The 27,048-nt window shown below is 34.0% G+C and overlaps 1 protein-coding gene across 3 annotated transcripts in view; it reads left to right on the top strand.

Annotated features, from left to right (window-relative positions):
* Atl2 (atlastin GTPase 2) overlaps nucleotides 1-27,048 on the top strand; it is a 61,044-nt gene that overhangs the window by 11,496 nt on the left and 22,500 nt on the right. For all 3 annotated transcript variants that reach the window (XM_026405846.2, XM_026405847.2, XM_026405848.2), the window contains exon 2: nucleotides 22,344-22,588. In XM_026405846.2, the coding sequence (XP_026261631.1) occupies nucleotides 22,344-22,588 (245 nt within the window). The remainder of the gene's footprint in view (nucleotides 1-22,343; nucleotides 22,589-27,048) is intronic.

Raw genomic sequence — 27,048 nt, 5'->3', positions numbered from 1 at the left:
ACTGCTTATAGAAGGAATAAAGGCTTATGTTCCTCCAAAACTAATTCTTTCATCCTGCACATCAGAATTACTTTGGCAGTTGTTACTGGATGCTTGTTAAAAGTGTAGATTGGGCCCCATGTCTGATGAGCAGAACCAAATTCTGAAGGTGAGGTATATATTCTATATTCTGAGCAAGCCCTTGGATGGTTCTTAAACTTTAGTATGCATGGCACTCATTGTTTTACCCTGTGGTTATGGCTAATTAAATACTGATACTATAACTCAGTTGTAGACCATTTATAACTAAATTACAATGGGTTGAAAATTCTGGAGCAAGAAGACCTCCACTGTTAATGAAGGGTTATGTGTATCTGTAGTTCTGATTATTTTGATTACTCTAGTTATTGTCCAATAGTCCAGTTTTATCTGGAATGTTAGGGATCTAGAAATCTCAAATACTAGAAGTTAGTTAACTCACTTTTTCCAAACAAAAACAAACCCTTTATTCCTATTTATTTTCGGTACTTGTCAATTTTTACTCATAGTAGATGAGCTAGTATTAGGATTCATTTTAAATGTTGTGTCATTAAAAAATGTGGTCTGAAAGTGGAAGTATTAGGGAACAAAATTAACCAAAGTTTATTGTTATATTATGTGCATGTACAAATATGTCACAATGAATCTTACTATTTTGTATAACTATAAGGCACCATTAAAAAAATATTTGGAGGGGGGAAAAGCAGCTCCCAACCAAGAGAATAAAAAAAACGTGGGGACTTGTAGGGACTCATTTGACTGTTTTGAGCCTCCTTACTTTATCTGTTTATGCCACTGGGGAACAATGAGTGATATTTATATGAATTATCCTTTAATATTTTTTTAAATGAATCAAATAAGTGCCTTTTATTTTTATTTATTTTTAGAGAGAGAGAGAGAGAGAGAGAATTATTTATTTATTTTAGTTTTCAGTGGACACAACATCTTTGTATGTGGTGCTGAGGATTCATCTCCCGGCCAAGGCATGCCAGGTGAGCGTGCTACCGCTTGAGCCACATCCCTAGCCCCTATCCTTTAATATTGAATAACATGAAAAGGCAGTTTGAAAATAGCATTGTGGGTTTAATATAAAGTAGAAATCTTGATGTATGTACTACATTTTAGCTGTAGAATTTTGAAGAATTTTTAAAAAAAACTTTTTTGAATCTATACATTTCCTCCATCTGAAATTGGGATGTTAGCTAGGTCACAGGGTTGTTGAGAGGATTACACTCACAGGGTGAAAGTCATTGAGTCTGTGACTGTAAGTTCCCTCTTTGCGGAAGTAAATTCTGAGACAGTATGTTTCATTAAAAACAATTGTAATATGCTTCAAATTTACAAACGTGACAGATAAAGATACAGTAGAGCTCAGGTTCCTGTTGCATACAACTTATTACATATTTGCCATATCAGTTTTGAATCCTTTTTTGAGGGGAGTGGGTACCAGAGATTGAACACAGGGGCATTCAACCATTGAGTCTCATCCCCAGCCCTACTTTGTATTTTATTTAGAGACAGGGTCTCCCTGAGTTGCTTAGTGCCTCACTTGTGCTGAGGCTGGCTTTGAACTTGCCATCCTCCTGTCTCAGCCTCCAGAACTGCTGGTATTACAGGCATGTGCCACTGTGCGTGGCTTGAATCCCTTTTAAGAGAGAAATAGGACAGTTAAGGAATTCACGCAATACCTTTTTACATACATACCTATCCTGAACATGGCATATATTTCTGGTTTTTAAATAGTTTTATGATGTGTATGTGTGTTTCATAAATAATAGATATAAAAATTTTTGTGTTTAAAAAATCATAGTAAGTGGCTGAAATCATGTATTCTTTTGTGGCTTGATTTGTTTTTTCATAAATATTGATTTATATCAGTATTTAGATTTTATTTATTAATTTCAATTTTCTGACTTACGGTTTATCCATGGGTATTTAGGTTGTGCTGTTTTATTTCTTTCTTCCTTTTTAAAGGTTTTAATCTAGCCCTTTTTTTAAGATTTTTTTTTTTTTGGTTGTTGATAGACTTTTGTTTTATTTATTTATATGTATGTAGTGCTGAGAATTGAACCCAGTACCTCACACATGCCAGGCAAGTGCTCTACTGCTGAGCCCCAGCCGCAGCCCTCTTCCTTTTTTTTTTTTTTTTTTTAATACTTCAGTGAACAAGAAATCATGTTTCTCTTACATATTTGTGCAGGAATTCCTCTTAACTTCCTTAAAAATATTAAACTAAAAAGTTCCATTGTTTTACTCTCACTTTGGGCAACAGAATAAAATTATATTACTTTCCCACTTCCCCCAAAATACCTGAGAGCAGATGTAGGACCCTTTTTTATTTCTTGAGATTTTCTGTAAGACTTCTCTTTGGAAGAAAAAGGAGAACTACTTTAGTGAGAGGATTTGGAGAACCTAAATAGAACGTTGTTGAATTTTTGTGCTGTTGCCTAGAGTCCTCTGAACCATCACTTATTCTAGCATCTCTTAAATAGTCAACAGAGTTGAGTTCATGAACTGCAACCTTATTTCATATCTTTTAAATTAACTTTTGTATTTTCTTTGAAGTACACTTATATTCACGTGTGTGCTTTAAAGAACTGGTTAATATTTGATGGCAAGCTTTGGGAAAATTGCTTTTGAGCTTACATATTTATAATCTATTTTACATTTTTCTTTATCTATTTAGATAAATACATAAAAGCATTTTTTATGCGTAGTGTTCTTTAAGTTGGAACAGCAAAAATTGTGAGACATCAGTGCTGGTTACTATGGAAACGTTAGATTTCAAGTATAAAATAATATATGAATCTTACAGGAAAAACAACTCTTTTTTTTTTTTTCCTGATTTGATAGTAATGGAGGAAAGAGATGAACTATATTATAGCCTCTTGAGAGCATTTTTAAAAGCATGGGTGTTTTAGGACAACCTGTTGTTGGCCAAAGAGGCAAGACTAGTGGGGAAAAGTATGATAACTGACATTGTTAATAGGTTCATCTCTGGAGTCTTAAGAGTTTTTGTTTTTGCAGGTTGTTATTTTATAGGCCCAGTTTTGTATGAGAGAAAGTTAACTTGATAAATTCCTACTGACATTATTTTATAAGAGAATTATGAATTAAAACTTTCTTATAGTTCCTGATTGGCTAATAGCTGCTTCTGTCTTACTGAAGTACATGTTATGTTTTGTCAGTATTTCTGTTCCAAGCTGCATTATCCTGGGAGGCAAGGCCCAGTATTGCCATAAAAGCTCACCCATGTGACTAATGATCACTTTTGACCTTTAGTTTTCAACCCTAGTTGTGTATCATGTTAACATTTTATAACATTTTCTCCATCTATTTTTAAAAAATATTTATTTATTTTTAGTTGTAGTTGGGTACAATACCTTTATTTATTCATTTTTATGTGGTGAATCGATCCCAGGGCCTCGCACATGCTAGGCAAGCGCTGTACCGCTGAGCCATAATCCCAGCCCCATCTATTGTTTTTTAAGTAGTGATAGTTTTATGTACCCTGTCTCTTGCACAAGAATCCCCAATAGGTAGTATGAAATGTTAGTTGTATCAAGAGAGAGAGAGAGTGTGTGTGTGTACGCACATCTTAGGATGGATAGAATGTTATAATTTAGCCTGATTTTTTTTCCTTTCTGAACACTTTGCTTTAGCATCATTAGGCTACATGAAATAAAACTAAATGTATGGCATTTACACACTAAATAACCTGTAAAATATTGTGACCCTTGTTATTGTATACATGTTCTGAGGACCAGGAGTGTAGTGTTGGCATCATTTTGGAGTTAGCTAGAAATGCAGTTTCAAGCTGTACCCCAGATTTAAGGAGTCCAAATATACAGTTTTCAGAAGATCTTCAGTTGATTCATATTTATATTAAAAATTTTGATAAGCACTGCTGTAACAGGAATAGCATCTAAATCCTGGCCCAGCTCCTCCTCCCTACCCCCTGTAGTGGTCGAGTTGTGTTTACTTTAGAATGAGTGAATAGGGCTGCATGATCTCTAAAATCTCTGTGAGTGATATATTTAATTTTAACTATCGAGGCTAATTTTTGAGCATTTGTACTAGAACTTGAATGTATGCCTTGTGCATCTTGATATGGTGTATATTCTAGGGAGCATTCTTACATTCTATTGATGCATAAAACACTTATAGAACTTAGAAAATGCCCTTTGTCCCCATTATGAAAAAATATCTCCAGAGTTTTTTAAGAAATTAAGTTATTAGTAATTCATAATCACTTTTTGTTTTTTTACCAAAATATCTAGGCATGTTCAGGTACTGTATTCACAGTAATTCATCCAGGAAAAAAAGGATTTGTCAGCATTGGAGACATTGAAATTGTTTTCAAGTCCCTATATTCAGGTTATGAAAAAATATTTTAAATTTAATTTAGTGAAAGAATTGGAAAATAGCTTCAGTTTTTAATTACATTGGTATAACTTTCATGGGCAATTATCCTAGAAGCAGACAATACACCTGTAAAATATTGTTACCCTTAGAATGTTTTTGTTCTTGAAGGTGATTGATAAATTGGTTGTATTGCTTTGATTCTTGTGTTTGATAAATGAAAGAGGTAAGAAGAATAGATCACATCTGATTTTTAAAAAATCTGTCTGTTGAGATGTAATTTATATAAAACTCACTGATTTGGGAGCACAATTTGAATTTTGACATATTTGTAGTTTGACCTTTTCTACAGTTGTGATACAGAATATTTCCAGTACCTCAAAACACTCTGTAATGTCCTTTCATAGTCAATTTTTTCTTTACCCTTTGCTCCTGATAACTACTGATCTGTTTTCTGTCAGTATAGTCTATACTTTCTCTAGAGTTCGACATAAATGGAATCATACAGTACAATACTATGTGTGTGCGTGCGCGAGTGTGTGTCTGTAAGGCTTCTTTCACTTAGCATGTGACTTTTAGATTTACCTGTTGTTGTGGGCATATACACACGTATAAAATTCTTTTCATTTCTATTATAGATTTAACACATTTATTCATTTTCTAGTAAATGAACAAATGTTTGGGTTGTTGCCAGTTTTGGACTCTGACAAATAAATCAGCTATAAGCATTTGTGTTCAAGTCTTTTGTTGTCATATGTTCCAAGTGTGATTACTGGTTGTTTTTCAGGCGAGCACGCTACCGCTTGAGCCCCATACTGGTTGTTTTTCAAATGTTTAATTTTTAGAAGGTTTTGCCAAAAAGTTTTTTTTTTAAATTTTACATATAGTATTTTATTTTATTTTTTTAAATTTTTTTTTTAATTTTTAATTTTTTTAAATTTTTATTTATTTTTTTATTGTTGGTTGTTCAAAACATTACATAGTTCTTGATATATCATATTTCACATTTTGATTCAAGCGGGTTATGAACTCCCATTTTACCCCGTATACAGCTTGCAGAATCACATCAGTTACACTTCCATTGCTTTACATATTGATATACTCATGTCTGTTGTATTCTGCTGCCTTTCCTATCCTCTACTATCCCCCCTCCCCTCCCCTCCCCTCCCCTCTTCTCTCTCTACCCCCACTACTGTAATTCATTCCTCCCCCTTGTATTGTTTTTCCCTTTCCCCTCACTTCCTCTTGTATGTAATTTTGTATAACCCTGAGGGTCTCCTTCCATTTCCATGCAATTTCCCTTCTCTCTCCCTTTCCCTCCCACCTCTCATCCTTGTTTAATGTTGGTCTTCTTCTCGTGCTCTTCTTCCCTAGTCTGTTCTTAGTTACTCTCCTTATATCAAAGAAGACATTTGGCATTTGTTTTTTAGGGCTTGGCTAGCTTCGCTTAGCATAATCTGCTCTAATGCCATCCATTTCCCACCAAATTCTATGATTTTGTCATTTTTTAATGCAGAGTAATACTCCATTGTGTATAAATGCCACATTTTTTTTATCCATTCGTCTATTGAAGGGCATCTAGGTTGGTTCCACAGTCTTGCTATTGTGAATTGTGCTGCTATGAACATCGATGTAGCAGTGTCCCTGTAGCATGCTCTTTTTAGGTCTTTAGGGAATAGACCGAGAAGGGGAATAGCTGGGTCAAATGGTGGTTCCATTCCCAGCTTTCCAAGAAATCTCCATACTGCTTTCCAAATTGGCTGCACCAATTTGCAGTCCCACCAACAATGTACAAGTGTACCCTTTTCCCCACAACCTCGCCAGCACTTATTGTTGTTTGACTTCATAATGGCTGCCAATCTTACTGGAGTGAGATGGTATCTTAGGGTGGTTTTGATTTGCATTTCTCTGACTGCTAGAGATGGTGAGCATTTTTTCATGTACTTATTGATTGATTGTATGTCCTCCTCTGAGAAGTGTCTATTCAAGTCCTTGGCCCATTTGTTGATTGGGTTATTTGTTATCTTATTGTCTAATTTTCTGAGTTCTTTATATATTCTGGATATTAGGGCTCTATCTGAAGTGTGAGGAGTAAAGATTTGTTCCCATGATGTAGGCTCCCTATTTACCTCTCTTATTGTTTCTTTTGCTGAGAAAAAACTTTTTAGTTTGAGTAAGTCCCATTTGTTGATTCTAGATGTTAACTCTTGTGCTATGGGTGTCCTATTAAGGAATTTGGAGCCCGACCCCACAGCATGTAGGTCGTAGCCAACTTTTTCTTCTATCAGATGCCGTGTCTCTGATTTGATATCAAGCTCCTTGATCCATTTTGAGTTAACTTTTGTGCTTGGCGAGAGAAAGGGATTCAGTTTCATTTTGTTGCATATGGATTTCCAGTTTTCCCAGCACCATTTGTTGAAGATGCTATCCTTCCTCCATTGCATGCTTTTAGCCCCTTTATCAAATATAAGAAAGTTGTAGTTTTGTGGGTTGATTTCTGTGTCCTCTATTCTGTACCATTGGTCCACCCGCCTGTTTTGGTACCAGTACCATGCTGTTTTTGTTACTATTGCTCTGTAGTATAGTTTGAAATCTGGAATCGCTATACCACCTGATTCAGACTTCCTGCTTAGTATTGTTTTTGCTATTCTGGGTCTTTTATTCTTCCATATGAATTTCATGATTGCTTTCTCTATTTCTACAGGAAATGCCGTTGGGATTTTGATTGGCATTGCATTAAACCTATAGAGAACTTTTGGTAATATCGCCATTTTGATGATGTTAGTTCTGCCTATCCATGAACAGGGTATATTTTTCCATCTTCTAAGGTCTTCTTCAATTTCTCTTTTTAGGGTTCTGTAGTTTTCATTGTATAAGTCTTTCACCTCTTTTATTAGGTTGATTCCCAAGTATTTTATTCTTTTTGAGGATATTGTGAATGGAGTGGTTATCCTCGTTTCCATTTCAGAGGATTTGTCACTGATATACAGGAATGCCTTTGATTTATGCGTGTTGATTTTATAACCTGCCACTTTGCTGAATTCATTTATTAGCTCTAATAGTTTCTTTATAGACCCTTTTGGGTCTGCTAGGTATAGAATCATGTCATCTGCAAATAGTGATAATTTAAGTTCTTCTTTTCCTATTTTTATGCCTTTAATTTCTTTCATCTGTCTAATTGCTCTGGCCAGTGTTTCGAGAACTATGTTGAACAGAAGTGGTGAAAGAGGGCATCCCTGTCTTGTTCCAGATCTTAGAGGGAATGCCTTCAATTTTTCTCCATTCAGAATGATGCTAGCCTGAGGCTTAGCATAAATTGCTTTTACAATGTTGAGGTATGTTCCTGTTATCCCTAGTTTTTCGAGAGTTTTGAACATAAAGGGATGCTGTACTTTGTCGAATGCTTTTTCCGCATCTATCGAGATGATCATATGGTTCTTATTTTTAAGTCTATTGAGGTGGTGAATAACATTTATTGATTTCCGTATATTGAACCAGCCTTGCATACCAGGGATGAATCCTACTTGATCATGGTGCACAATTTTTTTGATATGTTTTTGTATCCGATTCGCCAGAATTTTATTGAGGATTTTTGCATCTCGGTTCATTAGAGATATTGGTCTGTAGTTTTCTTTCTTTGAAGTGTCTTTGTCTGGTTTCGGAATCAGGGTGATGTTAGCCTCGTAGAATGAATTTGGTAGTTCTCCCTCTTTTTCTATTTCCTGAAATAGCTTGAAAAGTATTGGTATTAGTTCCTCTTTAAAGGTTTTGTAAAACTCTGCTGTATACCCATCTGGTCCTGGGCTTTTCTTAGATGGTAATCTTTTGATGGTTTCTTCTATTTCCTCAATTGATATTGGTCTGTTTAGGTTGTCTATATCCCCCTGACTCAATCTGGGCAGATTATATGACTTAAGAAATTTATCGATGCCTTCACTATCTTCTATTTTATTGGAGTATAAGGATTCAAAATAATTTCTGATTATCTTCTGTATTTCTGAAGTGTCTGTTGTGATATTGCCTCTTTCATCCCGTATGCTAGTAATTTGAGTTCTCTCTCTTCTTCTCTTCGTTAGCATGGCTAAGGGTCTGTCAATTTTATTTATTTTTTCAAAGAACCAACTTTTAGTTTTGTCAATTTTTTCAATTGTTTCTTTTGTTTCGATTTCATTAATTTCAGCTCTGATTTTAATTATTTCTTGCCTTCTACTTCTTTTGCTGTTGTTTTTCTCTTCTTTTTCTAGGATTTTGAGATGAAGTATGAGATCATTTATTTGTTGGTTTTTTCTTTTTTTAAGGAATGCACTCCAAGCAATGAATTTTCCTCTTAGAACTGCTTTCAATGTGTCCCATAGATTCCGATATGTTGTGTCTGTGTTTTCATTTAACTCTAAGAATTTTTTAATTTCCTCCTTGATGTCTTCTAAAACCCATTGATCATTCAGTAACCTATTGTTCATTCTCCAAGTGATGCATGATTTTTCCTTCCTTCTTTTATCGTTGATTTTCAGTTTCATCCCATTATGATCAGATAAGATGCATGGTATTATCTCTACTCCTTTATATTGTCTAAGAGTTGCCCTGTGACATAATATATGATCTATTTTTGAGAAGGATCCATGTGCTGCTGAGAAAAAAGTGTAGCTGCTTGATGTTGGGTGGTATATTCTATATATGTCAATTAAGTCTAGGTTGTTAATTGTATTATTGAGTTCTATAGTTTCCTTATTCAACTTTTGTTTGGAAGATCTGTCCAGTGGTGAGAGAGGTGTGTTGAAGTCTCCCATGATTATTGTATGGTGGTCTATTAGACTCTTGTACTTGAGAAGAGTTTGCTTGATGAACATAGCAGCCCCGTTGTTTGGGGCATATATATTTATGATTGTTATGTCTTGTTGGTGTATGGTTCCCTTCCTTTGTTTGATTAACTTTGGCTTGAAATCTATTTTATTTGATATGAGTATGGACACTCCTGCTTGTTTCCGCAGTCCATATGAGTGATATGATTTTTCCCAACCTTTCACCTTCAGTCTATGTATGTCTTTTCCTATCAAATGCGTCTCCTGCAGGCAGCATATTGTTGGGTCTTGTTTTGTGATCCATTCAATTAGCCTGTGTCTTTTAATTGGTGAGTTTAAGCCATTAACATTTAGGGTTATTATTGAGATATGGTTTGTTCTTCCAGCCATAATTTGTTTATTAATGCTATTAAACCTGATTTGTTTTCCTCTTTGATTATTTTCCCCCCTTTACTGTCCTACCTCCCACTGTTGGTTTTCATTGTTGTTTTCCATTTCCTCTTCCTGTAGTGTTTTGCCAAGGATTTTTTGAAGAGATGTTTTTCTAGCTGCAAATTCTTTTAACTTTTGTTTGTCGTGGAATGTTTTAATTTCATCTTCCATCCTGAAGCTTAATTTCGCCGGATACACGATTCTTGGTTGAAACCCATTTTCTTTTAGCGTTTGAAATATGTTATTCCAGGATCTTCTAGCTTTTAGAGTCTGTGTCGAGAGATCAGCTATTATCCTGATTGGTTTACCCCTAAATGTAATCTGCTTCCTTTCTCTTGTAGCTTTTAAAATTCTCTCCTTATTCTGTATGTTGGACATCTTTATTATAATGTGTCTAGGTGTGGATCTCTTATGATTTTGCACATTCGGCGTCCTGTAGGCTTCTAGGATTTGGGATTCTGTCTCATTCTTCAAGTCTGGGAAGTTTTCTCGTATTATTTCACTGAATAGATTGTTTATTCCTTTGGTTTGGAGCTCTGTGCCTTCCTGTATCAAAAAGTTTTTTTGAAATTAACTGTATCATTTTACACTTCTGCCAGAAATATATATGATGGCCATGTTTTCTTGCAATCTCTCTTACTCCATTCTTTTGTTGGTCTTGTGTATTTTAGCTATTTTAGAGGGTGTGTAGTAGTAATATCTTACTGTGGTAATAATTTATATTTCCCTAGCATCTAATGGTGTTGAGTATATTTTCATGTGCATGTTTGCTATTGATATATTTTCTTTGAAATGTCTGTTAAAAATCCCTTGCGTATTTAAAAATGGAATGGTTCTTATTTAATTCTAATAGTTCTTTATATATCCTGAATACTAGATTTTTGAAAAAAAATTTATTTGTAGATGGACACAATACCTTTATTTTATTTATTTATAGGTGGTGCTGAGGATTGAACCCAGTGCCTCATATGTGCTAGGCAAGCCCTGTACCACTGAGCTATAACCCTAACCCCCTGAATACTAGATTTTGATTAAGGGCTTCATTATGTGTTCATGAGGGGTATTGATTTATAGTTTTGTTTTCTTGCAATGTCTACCTGTGGTTTTGGTATTAGTAATAATAGTGACTTATAAAGTGAATTGTGAAATATTCTCCTTTTTTTCTATAAGGCTTTGTAGAATTGGTATCATTCTAACTTAAGTGTTTGATAGAATACACTAATGAAAGTCATCTGAGCTTAGAGTTTTCATTGTAGGGTGTCAAGTGGATTTGATTTTGAAGCTGATTCTTTTCAGTCTTCCATACTAATAAATGAGTATCTTCTTTTAATCAGTCACCTAATAATGAATCTCTTAGGGTAGAGGTCCTCCTTCCAGAATATAGGAGAAAGTAATTACCTTGTGTTTAGAACTATATTTTCAAGTAATATGTTAAGGGGTATGGTGGAGTAAATACAGAATTTTGTAATCACACGTCTTGTATATTTTGAAAACATATTTGGCCTTTTGTTGGTACCCTTTCCCCAACCCCTTTGCTTTTGTAATTTATTTGTTCAGGTTCGTTCAGTGGAATTACCTATATTTTGGATATTTCTGTAGGGATTTTTTTTTTTAAGAGAGAGTGAGAGAGAGAATTTTAATATTTATTTTTTAGTATTTGGCGGACACAACATCTTTGTTTGTATGTGGTGCTGAGGATCGAACCCCGGCCGCACGAATGCCAGGCGAGCGCGCAGCCGCTTGAGCCACATCCCCAGTCCTGTAGGGATGTTTAACATGTTTTTCTGCCTCCTGTATTTCCTTCCTTCTGGTTAGAGATAGAACTTTGATCAGATTTAGATTTCTTGAAAATTTTTTCCACCAATACATCTTGCTATGCTTCTTGATGCATCATATCAGGAATATGCAGTGTCTGATTTTCTGTTTGTTATGTTAGGATTGATTCAGGGGAGTTAGGTGTTGATCTTTTTTTTTTTTGAAATTAATTTCTTTAAGAGAGAGAGAATTTTTTAATATTTATTTTTTAGTTTTCCGTGGATACGACATCTTTATTTTTTTATATGGTGCTGAGGATCAAACCCAGGGCCTCATGCATGCCAGGCAAGTGCGCTACCGCTTGAGCCCCAGCCCCAACCCCAGGTGTTTTTCTTATCCCTTATAATGTACAGCCTTTTACCTTGTAGTACTAGTTGTTCATTGCTGCTTTTTTGAAGTTCCATTTCTAGGGATTGAAGAGTGAATGTTTTTTTTTTTTTTTTTTTTTTTTAAATAGAAGACCTTAGACCTTACCACTTAATTGGTTCCTGGATAATAGTGTTAAGTCAGATTATTATTTCTCTTTGGGATTCTTTTAGGGAATCTATCTTATTCTGTGTTGTACTTTATCTTAAAGATAAATGGAAAAATCAGAAAAATATTTTACATACAAATTAAGAACAAATATCAGATATTTAATATAAGCAAATCCTTATTTAATAATGATTGTGTGTACACTAATGTAACTTAAAAGAATTTTTCTTTGTTAACTAGATTGAAGCTTTTTAGATCCTCTTTTAAAGATCCTTTTCCACGGACAGTTAAAACTCAGGGTCTGTTTTCCTGATAGATTTTGCTTTAGCAACCATAGAAGGACTATATTATTCCAATTTATTCCAAGATTTTACAATTATTTCCAAAGTTGTTATCATCTGGTTATTATTTTTCTTGTTGGTGTTCTATAATTTTGAATAGTAAATACTAGGGGAAAGACATTTTTCTTCAATGATTCTTGTTTTTCCACTTGTGAAGTGCTTTGTTGATGAGATCTCTTGGGTGAGACTCTAACATTCAGCTAAGTTTGTTTTGAAACCTGCATTGCCTTTCTTGGTATTGTAGCTTGTAACATTTTTCTGAGAGCATTTGTGTTCCAAAATTTTTTTTTTTATTGATGGTGATCTCAAATCATAGTTACCTTCTTAACTTCTAGGAAACATTATTGCAAAGTTCCTCTGTACTTCTGTGATGGCACTTCCCACTGAATTTCAGTGTCTGCCTGTTCTCTTCCTAAACCTCTCATACCATTTTATGTGCTAAGAATGTATTTCTTTGATCCAATTTTAAGCATTTGATAGTGTTCTAAGAAAATTGTTGCTTTGGTTCAGAGTTTTATAGATTTTTTTCATTTACTGATATGTTTAATTTACAAAGTTTTTTTTCACATTTAACAAATTTACTGGTAATTGCACTGGCCTAGAGATATGTGCTTCCTTCAATTATGTTTCCTAGTCCTTCACAACTGTGCTTTGTTGAATGTAACTAAACCAGGATGACAATTTTCATTTTTGTTTTTAGATTTAAAATGCCATGCCATCTTTTTAGAGTGGCAATTAAAAAAAATTTCTTTAAGCAGTTTGACTTTTGGTAATTTATTTTTTCCCCCAAGATCATAGCTAAGCCAAGAAATTTCAAAAATTGAAAAAAAAATTATGAAACACAGAGCAGAATGCATACCTGTACAATTCTGCATACCTGCACAATTCCAGAATTTTAAGCTGGATTGTTAGCCACGGCAGATTACACAGTGATCCTTAGCTTATAGTTGCTAATAGTGTTTAGATTATAAACACCTTGAATCTTGATTTATAAAATTGTAAATTTATAAATTTGAGCTTTGTTTGTGGGCATTTTAATTATGGCAAAGGTCATGAAATCAGGGTAGGGCTTATTGCAGACAAATCTATGTTTGAGGCTTTGCTTATTTAAATAGAGGCTGTGATGGGGCCTTTTAGATCTTGCTGTCTGTGGTCTGTGTTTATAGCTAGTTCTAGTTTTTTATCCCTCATTCAGTTAAGAGAACCACATTTATTTTTATTTTTATTTTTTAAAAGAGAGAGTGAGAGAATTTTAATATTTATTTTTTTTTAGTTTTCGGCGGACACAACATCTTTTGTTTGTATGTGGTGCTGAGGATCGAACCCCGGGCCGCACACATGCCAGGCGATGTGGCTTGAGCCACATCCCCAGCCCAAGAGAACCACATTTAACTATGAGAAAAACAGTTTGTGTTACAAAGTTAAGTTGAAAGTTGCATTTCTGATGGAGGGTTCTGTAGGAGTCATAGATTATTGAAGCAAATAAATAGTAACTATAAACTTTTAAAATTAGTTTTCAGCATTAAATTATTTACTTGTACAAAATACCTCAGTAGGGCTCGGGATGTGGCTCGAGCAGTAGCGCATTTGGCATGCGTGCGGCCCGGGTTCGATCCTCAGCACCACATACAAACAAAGATATTGTGTCCGCTGAAAACTAAAAAATAAATATTAAAAATTCTCTCTCTCTTTAAAAAAAATACCACAGTAAACTCTTAAATTTTCATGCAGTACGTACATTCTTTTGAATTAATAAAACTATCTGTAAAATGCTATTAAAGCATTTGTTACTATAGAATTCAAGAGACTTTTGGATGATAAACTGCTTTACTTTCGTAAAGCTATCTAGATTATGAAAAATCATCATATAGGATACCAATATGTATAGAGAAATAGTCAATTAGAGCAGTGCATATTAAAGCAATATGGAGAGCATGAAGAACAGAATTTGATTTTAGTTAATTTACATTTAAAAAGTTTTGTTATGGATGCAAATAAGAGTATAATTTTTTTTTAATATTTAATTCAGTTATTTAGTAGAAAACTATGTTTGGAGCAACTTGTATATGTGAATGTACTCTTTCATTGTAAATGCTATGAAACATAAGTGATATTTCTGATACACATTTCGTGTCTGGGGGCTGGGGATGTGGCTCAAGCGGTAGCGCATTCGCCTGGCGGCCCGGGTTCGATCCTCAGCACCACATACAAACAAAGATGATGTGTCGGCCGAAAACTAAAAAATAAATATTAAAATTCTCTCTCACTTAAAAAAAACAAAACAACATTTCGTGTCTGAGTTGAGTATATTGTACATGTTAAATTCACAGATTTGAAGACAGTATGAAGGAAAGTATCAATTTTAAAAGATTTCTGTGTTGAAATGATAATATTTGTAGTATGTTGTTAGTAAATATAAAGAATTATTTATTTTTAATTTTTTTTGCTTTATAATGTGATTACCAGAAAACTGAAAATTTATGTATCTGATATTTCATATGCATTGCGCTGTCTATTCTCATTTAGTGTATTTACATTTCATGTTATTATGGATTTAGTTGAGTTTAAGTTTGCCATCTTACTTGTTTTCCCCCCATTCTGTCCCTTTGTTTTTGTTCTTATCTTTTTTTGGGTGAGTTGAGTATTTTATAGTATTCCATTTTGATTCCTTACTGCTTTTGTAGCTATACCATTTATATTTTTTAAAGTCATTGTTCTAGGGCACTTCTAAAGTGTAATTTCATTTACTCATATTTTTATAACATTTGTCTTATTTTTTTTTTACTTCTCTGTATATTATAAACCCCACTTTACAATTAATTATTTTTGCTCTAAATGACCAGTTACCTTTTAAGAAATTACTGGAAGGAATCAATTTTTTATATTTGTAACTATTGACTACTTCTGATTCAGATCTATATGAAGTAATTAAGAGACTTTCCAATAAGTAATATTATGTTTTAGCCTGAATTAACATCATTTTGCCTGTTATGTAGTATACATCTGCTGGCAAACAGATATAATTAGCTTTTGGTTATTGTGTTTATTTTGCTGCTCAACTCTCCATGCTGGGGTTCAAATCCAGGACCTCTTGCACTGACCTACACTGTTAACCCCTTGCTTTTATTTTTTAATGTTAATTTCTGGGTTTGATACTTTTTTCTTTAAGCACTCTGAAGATATCATTCCATTGTCTTCTGCTCCCCTGTTTGTTCTGTAAAGAGGCAGTTATTTGAATTATTTCCCTTTGTGTAATATGTATCATTCTTTCACTCCACCCTCTAGTTTCTTGAAAGATTTTCCCTTTATAGTTAGTTTTTAGCAATCTGACTTACCTGGTTTTCTTTATGTGTATCCTATTTGAGATTTGCTGAGCTTTTTGAGTCTGTAATCAAATTCGGTAACATTTTAACTATTCAAGTATTTTTTCATCTCTGTTCTTTGTCCTACTTCTGGTTTACTAGCTACATGTTAGATGTTGCTGCATAGTTCTTTTGAGTCTGTTTTTCTTCATTCTTGTTTCCCCTTGTTCTTCAGATTAGAGAATTACTGTTTTCAAGTTTACTGACCTATTTTGTTTTTTAAACTATCTACAATCTACTTAAGTCTATCCAGTGACTATTTTATTTAAATTATTGTAATTCCCAGTTCTGGAATTTTCTGTGTCTCTGTCTCTGTCTGTCTCTCTCTCTCTCTCTCTCTCTCTCTCTCTCTCTCTCTCTCTCTCTCTCTCTCGCAGTTACCCACTGAACCACATCCTCAGCCTGCCTATCTATCTATCTGTCTATTTATTTATTTTTGAGAGAAGCTAAGTTAATGAGGCTGCCTTTGAACTTTGAAGAGGGATCCTCCTGCCTCAGCTTTCTGAGTCCCTGGGATTATAGGCATACATAATTGCGCCTGGCTTCATTTATCTTTTAATAGTCTGTTTCTTAGATGAGATGTTCCGCTTATTCATTTATTATTAAGACCTTATTTGTTTGTTTGTTAAGTCCTTGAATATATTTACAGTATCTATTTATTGAATATATTTACAGTATCTACTTAAAAGCTTTTCTCTGCTGAGTTCCCAGTCTAGGTCATTTCAGGATTAGTTTTTATTTGCTGTTTTTCCTTCTTGACTATGGACTACATTTTCTTCTTTGTATGTCTAGTAATTTCTGATCATGTATATTACATGTTATGCATTGTGAGATTCTGTTATGGAGATTTTGTTGTTGCAAGCAGTTCAGTTACTGGTAGATATTGACCTTGTGTAGGCTTGGCTCTATATTTCATTACTGAGGATCTGTGGAAAGTTTAGAAGACCTTTCCCCATCCTCCCAAGTTGTCTATACTAAATCTTCAAACTGTGTGTCATGCAGATCATTCCAAGTCTTGATTTTAGGCTTTGCTTTGGATGGTCTTTCAAAAGGCTTCATTCTAGAACATGGTCCTTAGTTCTAAGATGTGGCCTTTCTAGTGTCCCAGCTTGATGCCACCTGAATTGTAAGATAACTCTACTCTGGGTCAGAACTCCACAGTTTCTCAGAATTGTTTGACTTCCTGTGGCTTTTTCTCTCCTAATCCTGTAGTAGCTGTCCCCTTGGTGTTATTTCCCATGCTGAAGACTCTGGGCACACATCTGCACAACTCCTTTTCCTCCTGCACCCTGCCTTACAGATTCCTAATATGTTAGTAATCCTGGGATCTTTATTTGCTGTGTTCTAGTACATCATGCTGTGGAGGGAATTGTTCCTGTCCAAAGAACTGGGGGAACAATTCACCTTGTGTTGCCTTAGGGGTTACTGTTTTATATTGCTTGAATAAGGGTTTGAAAATAATGCCTTAATTTGTTATGTCTAATTTTATTGCTGCTTGTGGTAGAGAATTCTGGTACCAGTTGCTATAATGACTTGAAGTCTCCAATCTTCTCATGCTCCATTTACCTATATTTTTATAGGTTCAAAGCAAAACTGGGGATAATCTATATTTGTAATTTGCCTTTTTCCTACTAATTAAAAAAAAAAAACACTCCCTATTTCTTAAGAGTGTTTTTAAAGCTGTGTAATATGGCTCAAAGTTCAGCCGTTTTCCATTTTTGAGGCACTCAGCATTAATCTTAGCTACCAGAAATAACACTGGTAAACTTGTACATCTTTGTTAGTATCTTTGTTTATTCCTTTAAAATAAATTCTTAGAAATAGGTGTACCTAGGGCTGGGGTTGTGGCTCAGTAGTAGAGTGCTTGCCTAGAACGTGTGAGGCACTGGGTTTGATCTTCAGCACCACATAAAAATGAAATACTACAACTAAAATATAAATATTAAAAAAAGGTGTACCTTGATGTAACCTCTTTAAGGCTTTTAAAAATATGTGCTAGAATGAACTATTGAATGCTTAGCTACTATTTTCATTTGAATATATGTTATAAAAGTTTAGGTCTTAGTACTGGACTCTAAAACATTACTTTGCTTTCTTTCAGATAATTGGTTTTATAAATGGACTAAGTAGACAGAATTAAGGTTACTTTCCATAAAAATTTGAGATTTCTGTTTGAAATATGAATAATAACCTAAAATACACTTTAATTGCTTCTGAAAAGCAAATTAATTTTTACTTTGTTCTCTTCTTGTAAGTTTAGTTTTGAGTTGATGTAATCTAATATTAGTAACAGTTTATTGTAATGCAGATTTTTAGCACCATTTTATTGTCTTATCTAAAAATTATGCTTGAGGTTTGCTGACAGATCTAGGTCAGCTCTAAAGTGTAAATTTTGCTGTTGGAATCCATGTTGAATGTATGAATTTGACAGATTTAAGATGAAGTATGATTAAACAGTAAAAAGACAGGTGTCTTTTTTTTTTAAGTAGATTTTATTTTATTAGAGCAATTTTAGATTCATAGCAAAATTGAGCAGAAAGTACTGTTCCCACATTCCTCCTCCTTCCTCTAAGACTACCAGCATCCTGCATGAGAGTAGTTCATTTGTTAAAATTGATTAATCTTCCCTGACACATTATTATTATCTAAGTCCATAGTTCACATTAGGGTTCACTCTTTTTTTTTTTTTTTTTTTTAGGGAGAATTTTTAACATTTATTTTTTAGTTTTTGGCGGACACAACATCTTTGTATGTGGTGCTGAGGATCAAACCCAGGCCGCACGCATGCCAGGCGAGTGCGCTACCGCTTGAGCCACATCCCCAGCCCCCTAGGGTTCACTCTTGAGGTTGCATATTCAGTGGGTTTTTGGAAAATGTATAACATCAGGTATCCACCATTATAGTATCATAGAGAGTTTATTTCTGTGCCCTAAAAAAAAATTGTAATTCATCTTTCCCTCTCCCTTAATCCTGGCAACCATGGGTCTTTTTAAAGATAGGTGCCTTTTTGTAGGACTTGTGATGAATAGATTATTAGATACTCTTAGTGCTAAGGTAAGGAGAGAGATTTGAGAAACTGGCAATCATCTAGTTGTCTTTTAGCTTTAACCTTGGCGCTGAGTAGGGAGAAATGACTTGGAACTGAATCAGGAAAAATACTGTAGGACTGAAATCTACTCGTTCCGGTACTTTGGCATATAAGAATGGAAATATAATAAGTATTCTATACACAAGACTTAATTGACATTTAAAGTATTAGGTTAATACTAAATTCAGAGACTTGTAATTGTAGGTAATCACCAGATGCTGATATTTACAGGTATTCTAATGAAATTTACCCATAGTTCTCTTTTATTCAGTTGCCTTTATCAGTGTTTGATGAGATATTTTATGTTTATTTATGCCAAATATGGTGGAGATGTCATCATGGAGTTAAGGTAGGTGAATCACATCATTGTGTTTTTCATTATACCTTTGAAACATTTTTGCCACACTTGCATTTTAAAAAGTCTTTAGTCTCTGTATGTTTATCTGAGGTGCATATCTTTATTCATGCCTATGAAAAAAACTTAGCCACAAGGTAACTATAGCTAACTAATCCAGGTAAAATTTTATGTTAATAAAGGCTTTCTTCCTAGGGTTTTCCCCCCTGTCTTTTTCAATTAAGGAAAAAAGAAAACTAATGCTTTCTTTACAACAAGAACAAAATTGTTATTTTTTTACAAAATCACCGATCTCCACATTTGGTTGTTGTGATATTTTAGTACTTACTAATTTTAAGTTCCTTTTAAGTCAAAGTGTTTTACTTTGTGGAACCATCAGTTTTCATTATAATTTTGTGGTCAATACCCTTAACTACTCTTGACTTGCTTTGATTTCCCCAAACTAATTAATTATTACATTTGCTTCTAAAATAGATAATGGTAGATGTAAGACTTCTGAGTGAAATGCTTAAATATATTCTTTCAAAAAGTATTAAGCATCTTCTAGGCTAAGTGTTAAGCATTGGTTAAGGTACTGGAAGATAGAATGAGTGATCAACAAGATGATTAGTGTTGAACACATTGTATGGTGGGGGAACTAGAAGATACAAATGTAAATAAATGTAAAAGGGTTATTTTAGATATTGAAAAGGACTATTAAAAAAAACCCTTTAAAGTGTTAGGGATGGGGTCACTAATTAGATTGTATGGTCAGGGAAGACCACACAGAGGAGATAACATTTGAACTGAGGTCTGGGGGGTTGGGGGCGGTAAGATACCACGTGAATTTTTAGGGACAGAGCATTCCATTCAGAGGTAAAAGTTTTGGGCAAAGATTCTAAGGTGGGAAATGGGTTTATCCTGTTAAAAGAACAAGAAGAAGTCCAGTGGCCCAGGGCTTTGGGAATGAACAGGGGTGTGTAATAAGAAATAAGAGGGGAGGCAGGAGTCAGATCACATGGTACTGTGGAGGTTGTGGTAAGAAACTTAGAGGGTGGGTTTTTTTTCTTTTTTGGCTTGTTTTTCTTAATACTCTGGTTATAGTGGGACGATAATAATTGAGTTTCAAGCAGTGGTTTGGCACAATAGAAGGAGAGACATAATAAATATGTACTTACACAAATATTAAAATATTGTATTAATATAGAAGGACTAAATTTGGTTAGGAGTCTCAGGGAAGATTATTGTTCTTGGAAAATGACATTTAAACTGAGAATTAATGAATAAATATGAATTGATTAGGGGAACACCATGGGAAAGAGTATTCCAGGCAGAGAAATGCCACAAGTCTGAGCCTAGAGAGAACTTAATGGCATAAGTATCTTAAAAAAAAAAAAAAAAAGACAGGTTTCGTTTAAAGAGGGGAAAAGCACCAGTGCAGCCAGAGATTGGTAGCATGTACAGGATCTTGTAAGGCGTGTATAGGATTTTAATCATTAGTCTTCTGTAACAGTGATTTTAAGAAAGAGAGTAACAATCAAATTTACATTTGACTACATTATTTATTTCCTACTCTGGAGGTTGAATTGGTTTAGGGGAAGGGAGCAAGTGACTTAATGACAGAGAGCAGTTGGGTACTACAGTCTAAGTGGGTCAAAGTAGTGGTGATGGGAATAGAGATGCTATCAACAGAAATTGTGACATGAAGGTGAAGTTAAGAATGTGGCTATTGATTAAATTTTGGAGTAATGGAAAGGAGAGATGTTTTAAGGACAGCTCTCAGATTTGTGCCTGAGCAAATGGGTATGTGGTGGTGTAGTACATAGCTACGAGGCAGATGAAAATTACTGTAGTGTTTTGGCATTTCAAGGTGTAAATTAAAGCCTCTCCTGTTGGATTGGTTATTTTAAAACTACTGTTATAGGGCTGGGGATATGGCTCAAGTGGTAGCGCACTCGCCTGGCATGCATCTGGCCCGGGTTCGATCCTCAGCACCACATACAAACAAAGATGTTGTGTCCGCCGATAACCAAAAAATAAATATTAAAATCCCCCCCTCTCTTAAAAAAAACTACTGTTATATAAACTTATTATGTACCATGTATGTTTCAACTCATGTAATCCTGATGACAACTTTGTGAGGGAGATGCTGTTATGATCCCCATTTTACAGATGAGAAAACAGAGAAGCTGTGACATTCCCTGAGGCAGTTTTGCCCTCTGGCTTGTGGTCTTAACCATTGACTAAGATTGGAAGCTTTTAATCACAATTTGCATACTGTTTTATTGTTTATCTGGACTTTCCTAATGATATATTAACTTGGAATTTAACTGTATTGTGTCTTTCCTGGAAAGTCAACTTTTTATGCATTTATTTATTTATTTGATTTTTTTTAAGTTGTAGATGAACACAATACCTTTATTTTATTAGTTTATTTATTTTTTTAGATGTGGTTAGGGTAATAAACCCAGCACCTCACGAATGCTAAGAAAGCACTCTACCACTGAGCCACCTCCCCAACCCCAACTTTTTGTGCATTTAAATAACATGTCTGGCTATAGTGGTATGACAATGAAACAGTGATAATATCTTCTTTAATTAAATATTGATTTCTTTCAAAATTTTGCTTCTCAAGTTTCTTTCTCTCTATAATGCATTGTTGCTGTTTGTGGCACATTTTGAAATAGTGTTGTTGACTTCCTTTATAAAGAATTTAATAATGGCTATACTACTAGGTTACTTTTTTTTTTTTTGTATTGGGGGTTGAGCCCAGAGCCTCATGAATGCTAGGCAAGTGTTTTACCACTGAGCTATATCATACTCAGCCATATTAGATTACTCTTACAAAATTAGGGACTTAGCTTTATGGTGGCATTTTTGGAAGCTTCTTAGAACCTTAACTTTGCCCTTTCAATTCCAGAATGAATTCATATATTCAAAATTCCAACATTCAAAATTCATATATATGTTTTAGTCTTTGTAATGTGGAATAATTTTCCAGGGAAAATTGGAATCTGAAGTATCAGGAAAAATTGATTCTATTCCCTGTCAGTTTGTATTTTCTTGGTGCATACAGTAGCAAAAAGCCTTTACAGAAGGATGCAGTGCTCAAGGGGTAAATGTGACCAGCATTCTTTGTCCTATTACAGAAGGAGCGGGAAGTCCAAAAGTACTTGACTGTCTCTTTATTAAATTATTCTCAGATGAGAACGGGTGGTGGGGGGTGCATTTGAACTTTGGCTGTAGATGTGGTTCTTAATGAAAAGTTTTGTAATACAGGGATTAAAGTAATTTGTTTCTTTCTTTTTAAAATTCTAGGGGAGGATTATGAAGATGATGACCTAGTAAACTCTGATGAGGTTATGAAGAAACCATGTCCAGTACAGATTGTCCTTGCTCATGAAGATGACCATAACTTTGAGCTTGATGAAGAAGCTTTGGAGCAGATACTGCTACAGGAGCACATACGAGATCTTAACATAGTTGTGGTATCTGTGGCAGGAGCTTTTCGTAAAGGGAAATCATTTCTGCTGGACTTCATGCTTAGATATATGTATAACAAGGTGAATAGTGTCTTTTAAGTTGAACCTTATCAAAACAAATAACTGCCAACCAGTTATTGAAAAAAATATATATATACATATAAAACAAGTATTGTGTTGTTTCTTAAATTTTACAGAAATATAGTTCTTTAATTACACTTCTCTATTAAGACAGTAATATAAGTTTGAGCTCTTGATTCTTCTTTATCTCTGTTGTTCCTTTTGGGACATAATACATATTGATGCATATGCTTGAACCTCTATATTCTAGGCAGTGTAGTACTAGTCCAACATGTTTGAGTGTATCCTGAAAATATTGGAAGTACTACTTATCTTGTCTCCCTTTTTATTATTTCTTCACTTTCATCTTCCTAGATACTTTTACTGTTAGTGAAGTTTTCTGATAGAGACCTTTGCAAAAGTATACTTATGTTTCTCAAATAAGTCACTTTTAGTGAATAAAGTCCAATTCCTTAGAGTAGCTTCTATGGCCTTCCATGGTATCTGAGCCTTACTGCTTGCATCCTTACATCAAGTATGCTGTAGTGTTTGCTCTTCTCCTAGTAGGTCATATTATTCTCAAATATCCTATTCTTTGCTAATCTTTTCATAGTAGGCCTTTCTTGATGTCTGAGTTTGTTAATTCTCTTCCCAGCTCTCATGGCACGTTTTATTAATATTACTTTAGTTTTCTGGCTGGTTTACCTTTTTGTTAGTGGTGGGACTTACATTGATTATCCTGTCTCCAGTACTTAGTGCTACTGTGTGTTGTTGATGTCTTTTTGACGGATGAATCTCCCTCCCTCTACACACTTTTGCTTTTAGATATTTACTATGTTCTCCCTGACTTTGACTTTCAAAGTCAAACACAAAACAAAAAATAAAAACCACTTGACTTAGTGTTTTTCTAAAAGCTGGAGTCAAGTGGGAGGGATTAAGTTTGATAGGGACCAAGAAGAAGGATTTGAAAATTTTGGAGTGGAGCACTTAGGGCAGATGGCTTTACAGGAATTTTTGACATAAGCCACTAGAAATAAAACTTTTAACAGAATTATGTAATTATCTGAGTGTTCATCTCTTTAAGTTCTGTGTAAATCTGAGTTTGCCTTGAAATAAGGTAAACTTTCCCAGTTGGTTTCCCAATAAGCTTTTTACTAAATTCTTTTTAAAGGTATCTCTTTAGACCTTTTCAGGTATGCCTGGGTATCAAGAAGGTAGTTCATATTAATGAATGACATTTTATGTGTTTAGGAAATTAGGAATGGAATGTTAATGATTTTTCATTTAGACATATTTTCTGGAGCTTAATATCTGAAATAGAAAATGTATAAATAGTGGCATATTTTTTAAAAAATCTATAATTTGGAAGATATAAAAGAATTTTGATGTTTTTTAACTCCTTAACTTCTTGTGTATTTCATATTTATCTGTTTCTGAGCTGTGCACTGTAAATGTATTTGATTCCAAGTAGGTCACAGATAGTAAGTAGAATGTTAGAAGGGGAAAGAAGCTTAGATTGCTTGTCTAGGAATGACAGATAAGTTTCACCTCAGGTAGCATTTCTGATTCCATCTCTGGTCAAATTAGTGACTGTTAGAGGAGGAGTAGCAGCCTACATTTGTCATATATTCACAATCGTGGAACTAACAGAACTCCCCCTTTCTGGAGGAGGCACTGAAGCCGTGTAAAGGTTCTGATGACCTCAGTAAGGTTATATACCTCGTTACTGGCTTCTGTGGTGAAATTATCTTTATGCATTTTAACTTATAGAGTTTTCATATAGAATTCCTGATATAAGTCACCTTATTCTGTTAATCAGAAATTATATTACATAGTGTCTGATTTGGGGGATCACATACTGATTTGGTGGTTAATCATTCTTTTCCCATGAGATGTAAGTAAAGAAGGAAAACTAATGGGATAGATTTGAATACTTTTCCTCAACCTATACACCTGCAAAGATGATATGCTAGCTGAGAGAAGTAGAAGAACAGCAGTTTTTATCATCTTTTAGTGTCTTTTCTACTGACATGAGTCAGTTTATGTAAGTGTGTGTTCACTAAAGGAGCTAAATGTGTAAACCTTTTACTTTATAGTTTAGAAATAGATGAGTATTTTTATTTTGAGTAATTAGAAGAGGAATACTAACATAAGGCTGAATGTGAGCTTTTTGTTAGAAAAAAGCAAAAACTTCAGTAGCAAGCTTTTAAAATCTAAGATTATTTTGAGATTTCTATCTTAAATCTCTAAATATAGGGGAAATTCTGATTTTTAGGTCTCATTTTCTTGTGAAGTTAATAGCTTTTTTTATGGTTTCTTTTTGAGCTACTACTTGATATTCATATTCCCACCACCCAGATGAAGATATAGAGCATCCCTCTTTGTTCTCTCACTCAGTTAATTTTTATCCCCTCAAGTAACTATTATTCTGAACCTCTTATCATAAATTCTTTTTTCCCAGTTTTGAACTTCTCATGAATAAAATCATGCTGTAGATATTCTATATATGGCTTATTTTGTTACAGTTCTTACTGTAAAATGTACACATCTCACAGTTCATTATTTTTGTTGCTTTAATATTCTGTTTGATTATATTGTGCTTTATTTAACCATTAATCTGTTGACGATCTAATTATTTTTAGTTAGCTGATTTTTGTGACACGTTTTCAAAGTGAAATAGATTACTCTAGTATCAATAGGAATTGTTAGAAAAAAGCTGATCAACTTGTCACATGGCTACCATAAAAGTACTTTCAATTCCTGGAATCAGTTTATAGAAATCAAAAATTCATGTATTGAATTAAATTATGTAATGTATGTGATACTTAACACCGTGCTTAATATATTGACACTGTAAATGATAGCTGTTGTTGAACTTATCTAGTGATTTTAATTCTATGCAGAGTTGCTTCTACTTTATCATTTCTTATTTTTTCTTTTAAAAACTATTATAAAGAATTTTAGGGCTGGGGATGTGGCTCAAGCGGTAGCGTGCTCGCCTGGCATGCGTGTAGCCCGGGTTCGATCCTTAGCACCACATACAAACAAAGATGTTGTGTCCGCCAAAAACTAAAAAATAAATATTAAAAATTCTCTCTCTCTCTCTCTCTCTCTCTCTCAAAAAAAAAAAAAAGTTTCCTTAAAAGAGAAAAGAATTTTAAACACATGTCAGATTAGACAATCATATAATGAATGCCCACATTCTTATTTTTAGAAATCATGAACTCTTATCAATCTCATTTCATCTGTAGTCCAGCTGACTCCATACCTGAATGTGTTGTTTTGAAGTAAATCCCAAGCATTTAATTTCATTTGTAGATATTTCAGTATCTCTTAAAGAAAAGGACATTATAATAATGTCATCATACAGAAAAGTAGTAATAATTTTTGAATATTGTGAAATGTTTACAACCTTTACTTGCTACAGATGATTTTTATGTTTTAACAGTTTGAATCCAACCAGATGAGATCTACATTATGACTTGATGTTTTTAAATTGTTTTAAGCCCTGTTTCTATTTTTCTTGGCAAGTTATTTGTTGAAAAGACCAATTGTGTTATAGAGCTGCACATTTCTGGATTTGCTAATTTTATCCCGATGGTGTTGATTCTATAGACTTGATCAGAATCAGATTTTATTCATTTTCGGCAAGAAGATTTCAGTAGATGAAGATATATTCTTCCTCAGTATCTTTTCATATAACAGTATTTGAGTATTCATTGAATTCTAGGTACTGTGATTATTAAGCACTTAACAGGTATTATTTTACTGAGTATTCATAATAATTCTACATAGTAATATTAGTATTTTCAACTTGCTTAGTTTAAGAAATGAGGTTCAAACTAAGTGGCAAGGCCAATTTCATTATTTCCCCACATATTTCCAGTATGTAGAGGTTCCATATAGGATGTTCCCACACTATATTCCTTGCTCTTTTATAAATGTTTGCTTTTCACTGTTTACTTCAGAAGGTGAAATAGACTTGACAGAAGAACATGTGCTAGTGCAAATGTAGTAACGTTTCTTGCCTTCCACTAGTTTCCAAGCAAAATGAATGAAGGATCTTTGCTTTGTTTGGTACATAAGAGTTTTGACTTATCCATAGCATATTTACAGAAGGTATTTTAAAGAAACTGTCCTTTATGTAGTTTTTATTCTTTACTATTTAAGGACTTGCTTCTAGAATGCTGCCAGAGAGCAGGAATAAAAACTATATTTAAGCATCATATGCAATACATATAACTCACCTGAAACATGTATGAATCAGCCCAGCCCTATGGATGTTGAATTTAATTTCACTTTCCTCTCCAAGGCTAACAGTGTCTGAGTTGTAAGACTTATGGGAAATGTGTGAATACATGATGAAAAACTTGTTTCATGTTCTTTTTCCAAGAAAGAAATGTACTTGGAGGAAGAAAATATCTTAAAAAGCCTCTTCTTGGTCATTTTATTTTTTTATTGTGTTATAACTTAAATGCAAT

Source organism: Urocitellus parryii, chromosome 12 (genome assembly GCF_045843805.1).
Source record: "Urocitellus parryii isolate mUroPar1 chromosome 12, mUroPar1.hap1, whole genome shotgun sequence".
Taxonomy (NCBI): Eukaryota; Metazoa; Chordata; class Mammalia; order Rodentia; family Sciuridae; genus Urocitellus; species Urocitellus parryii.
The sequence above is the reverse complement of the archived record's forward strand: the minus strand, read 5'-3'. Positions and strand labels throughout refer to the sequence as shown.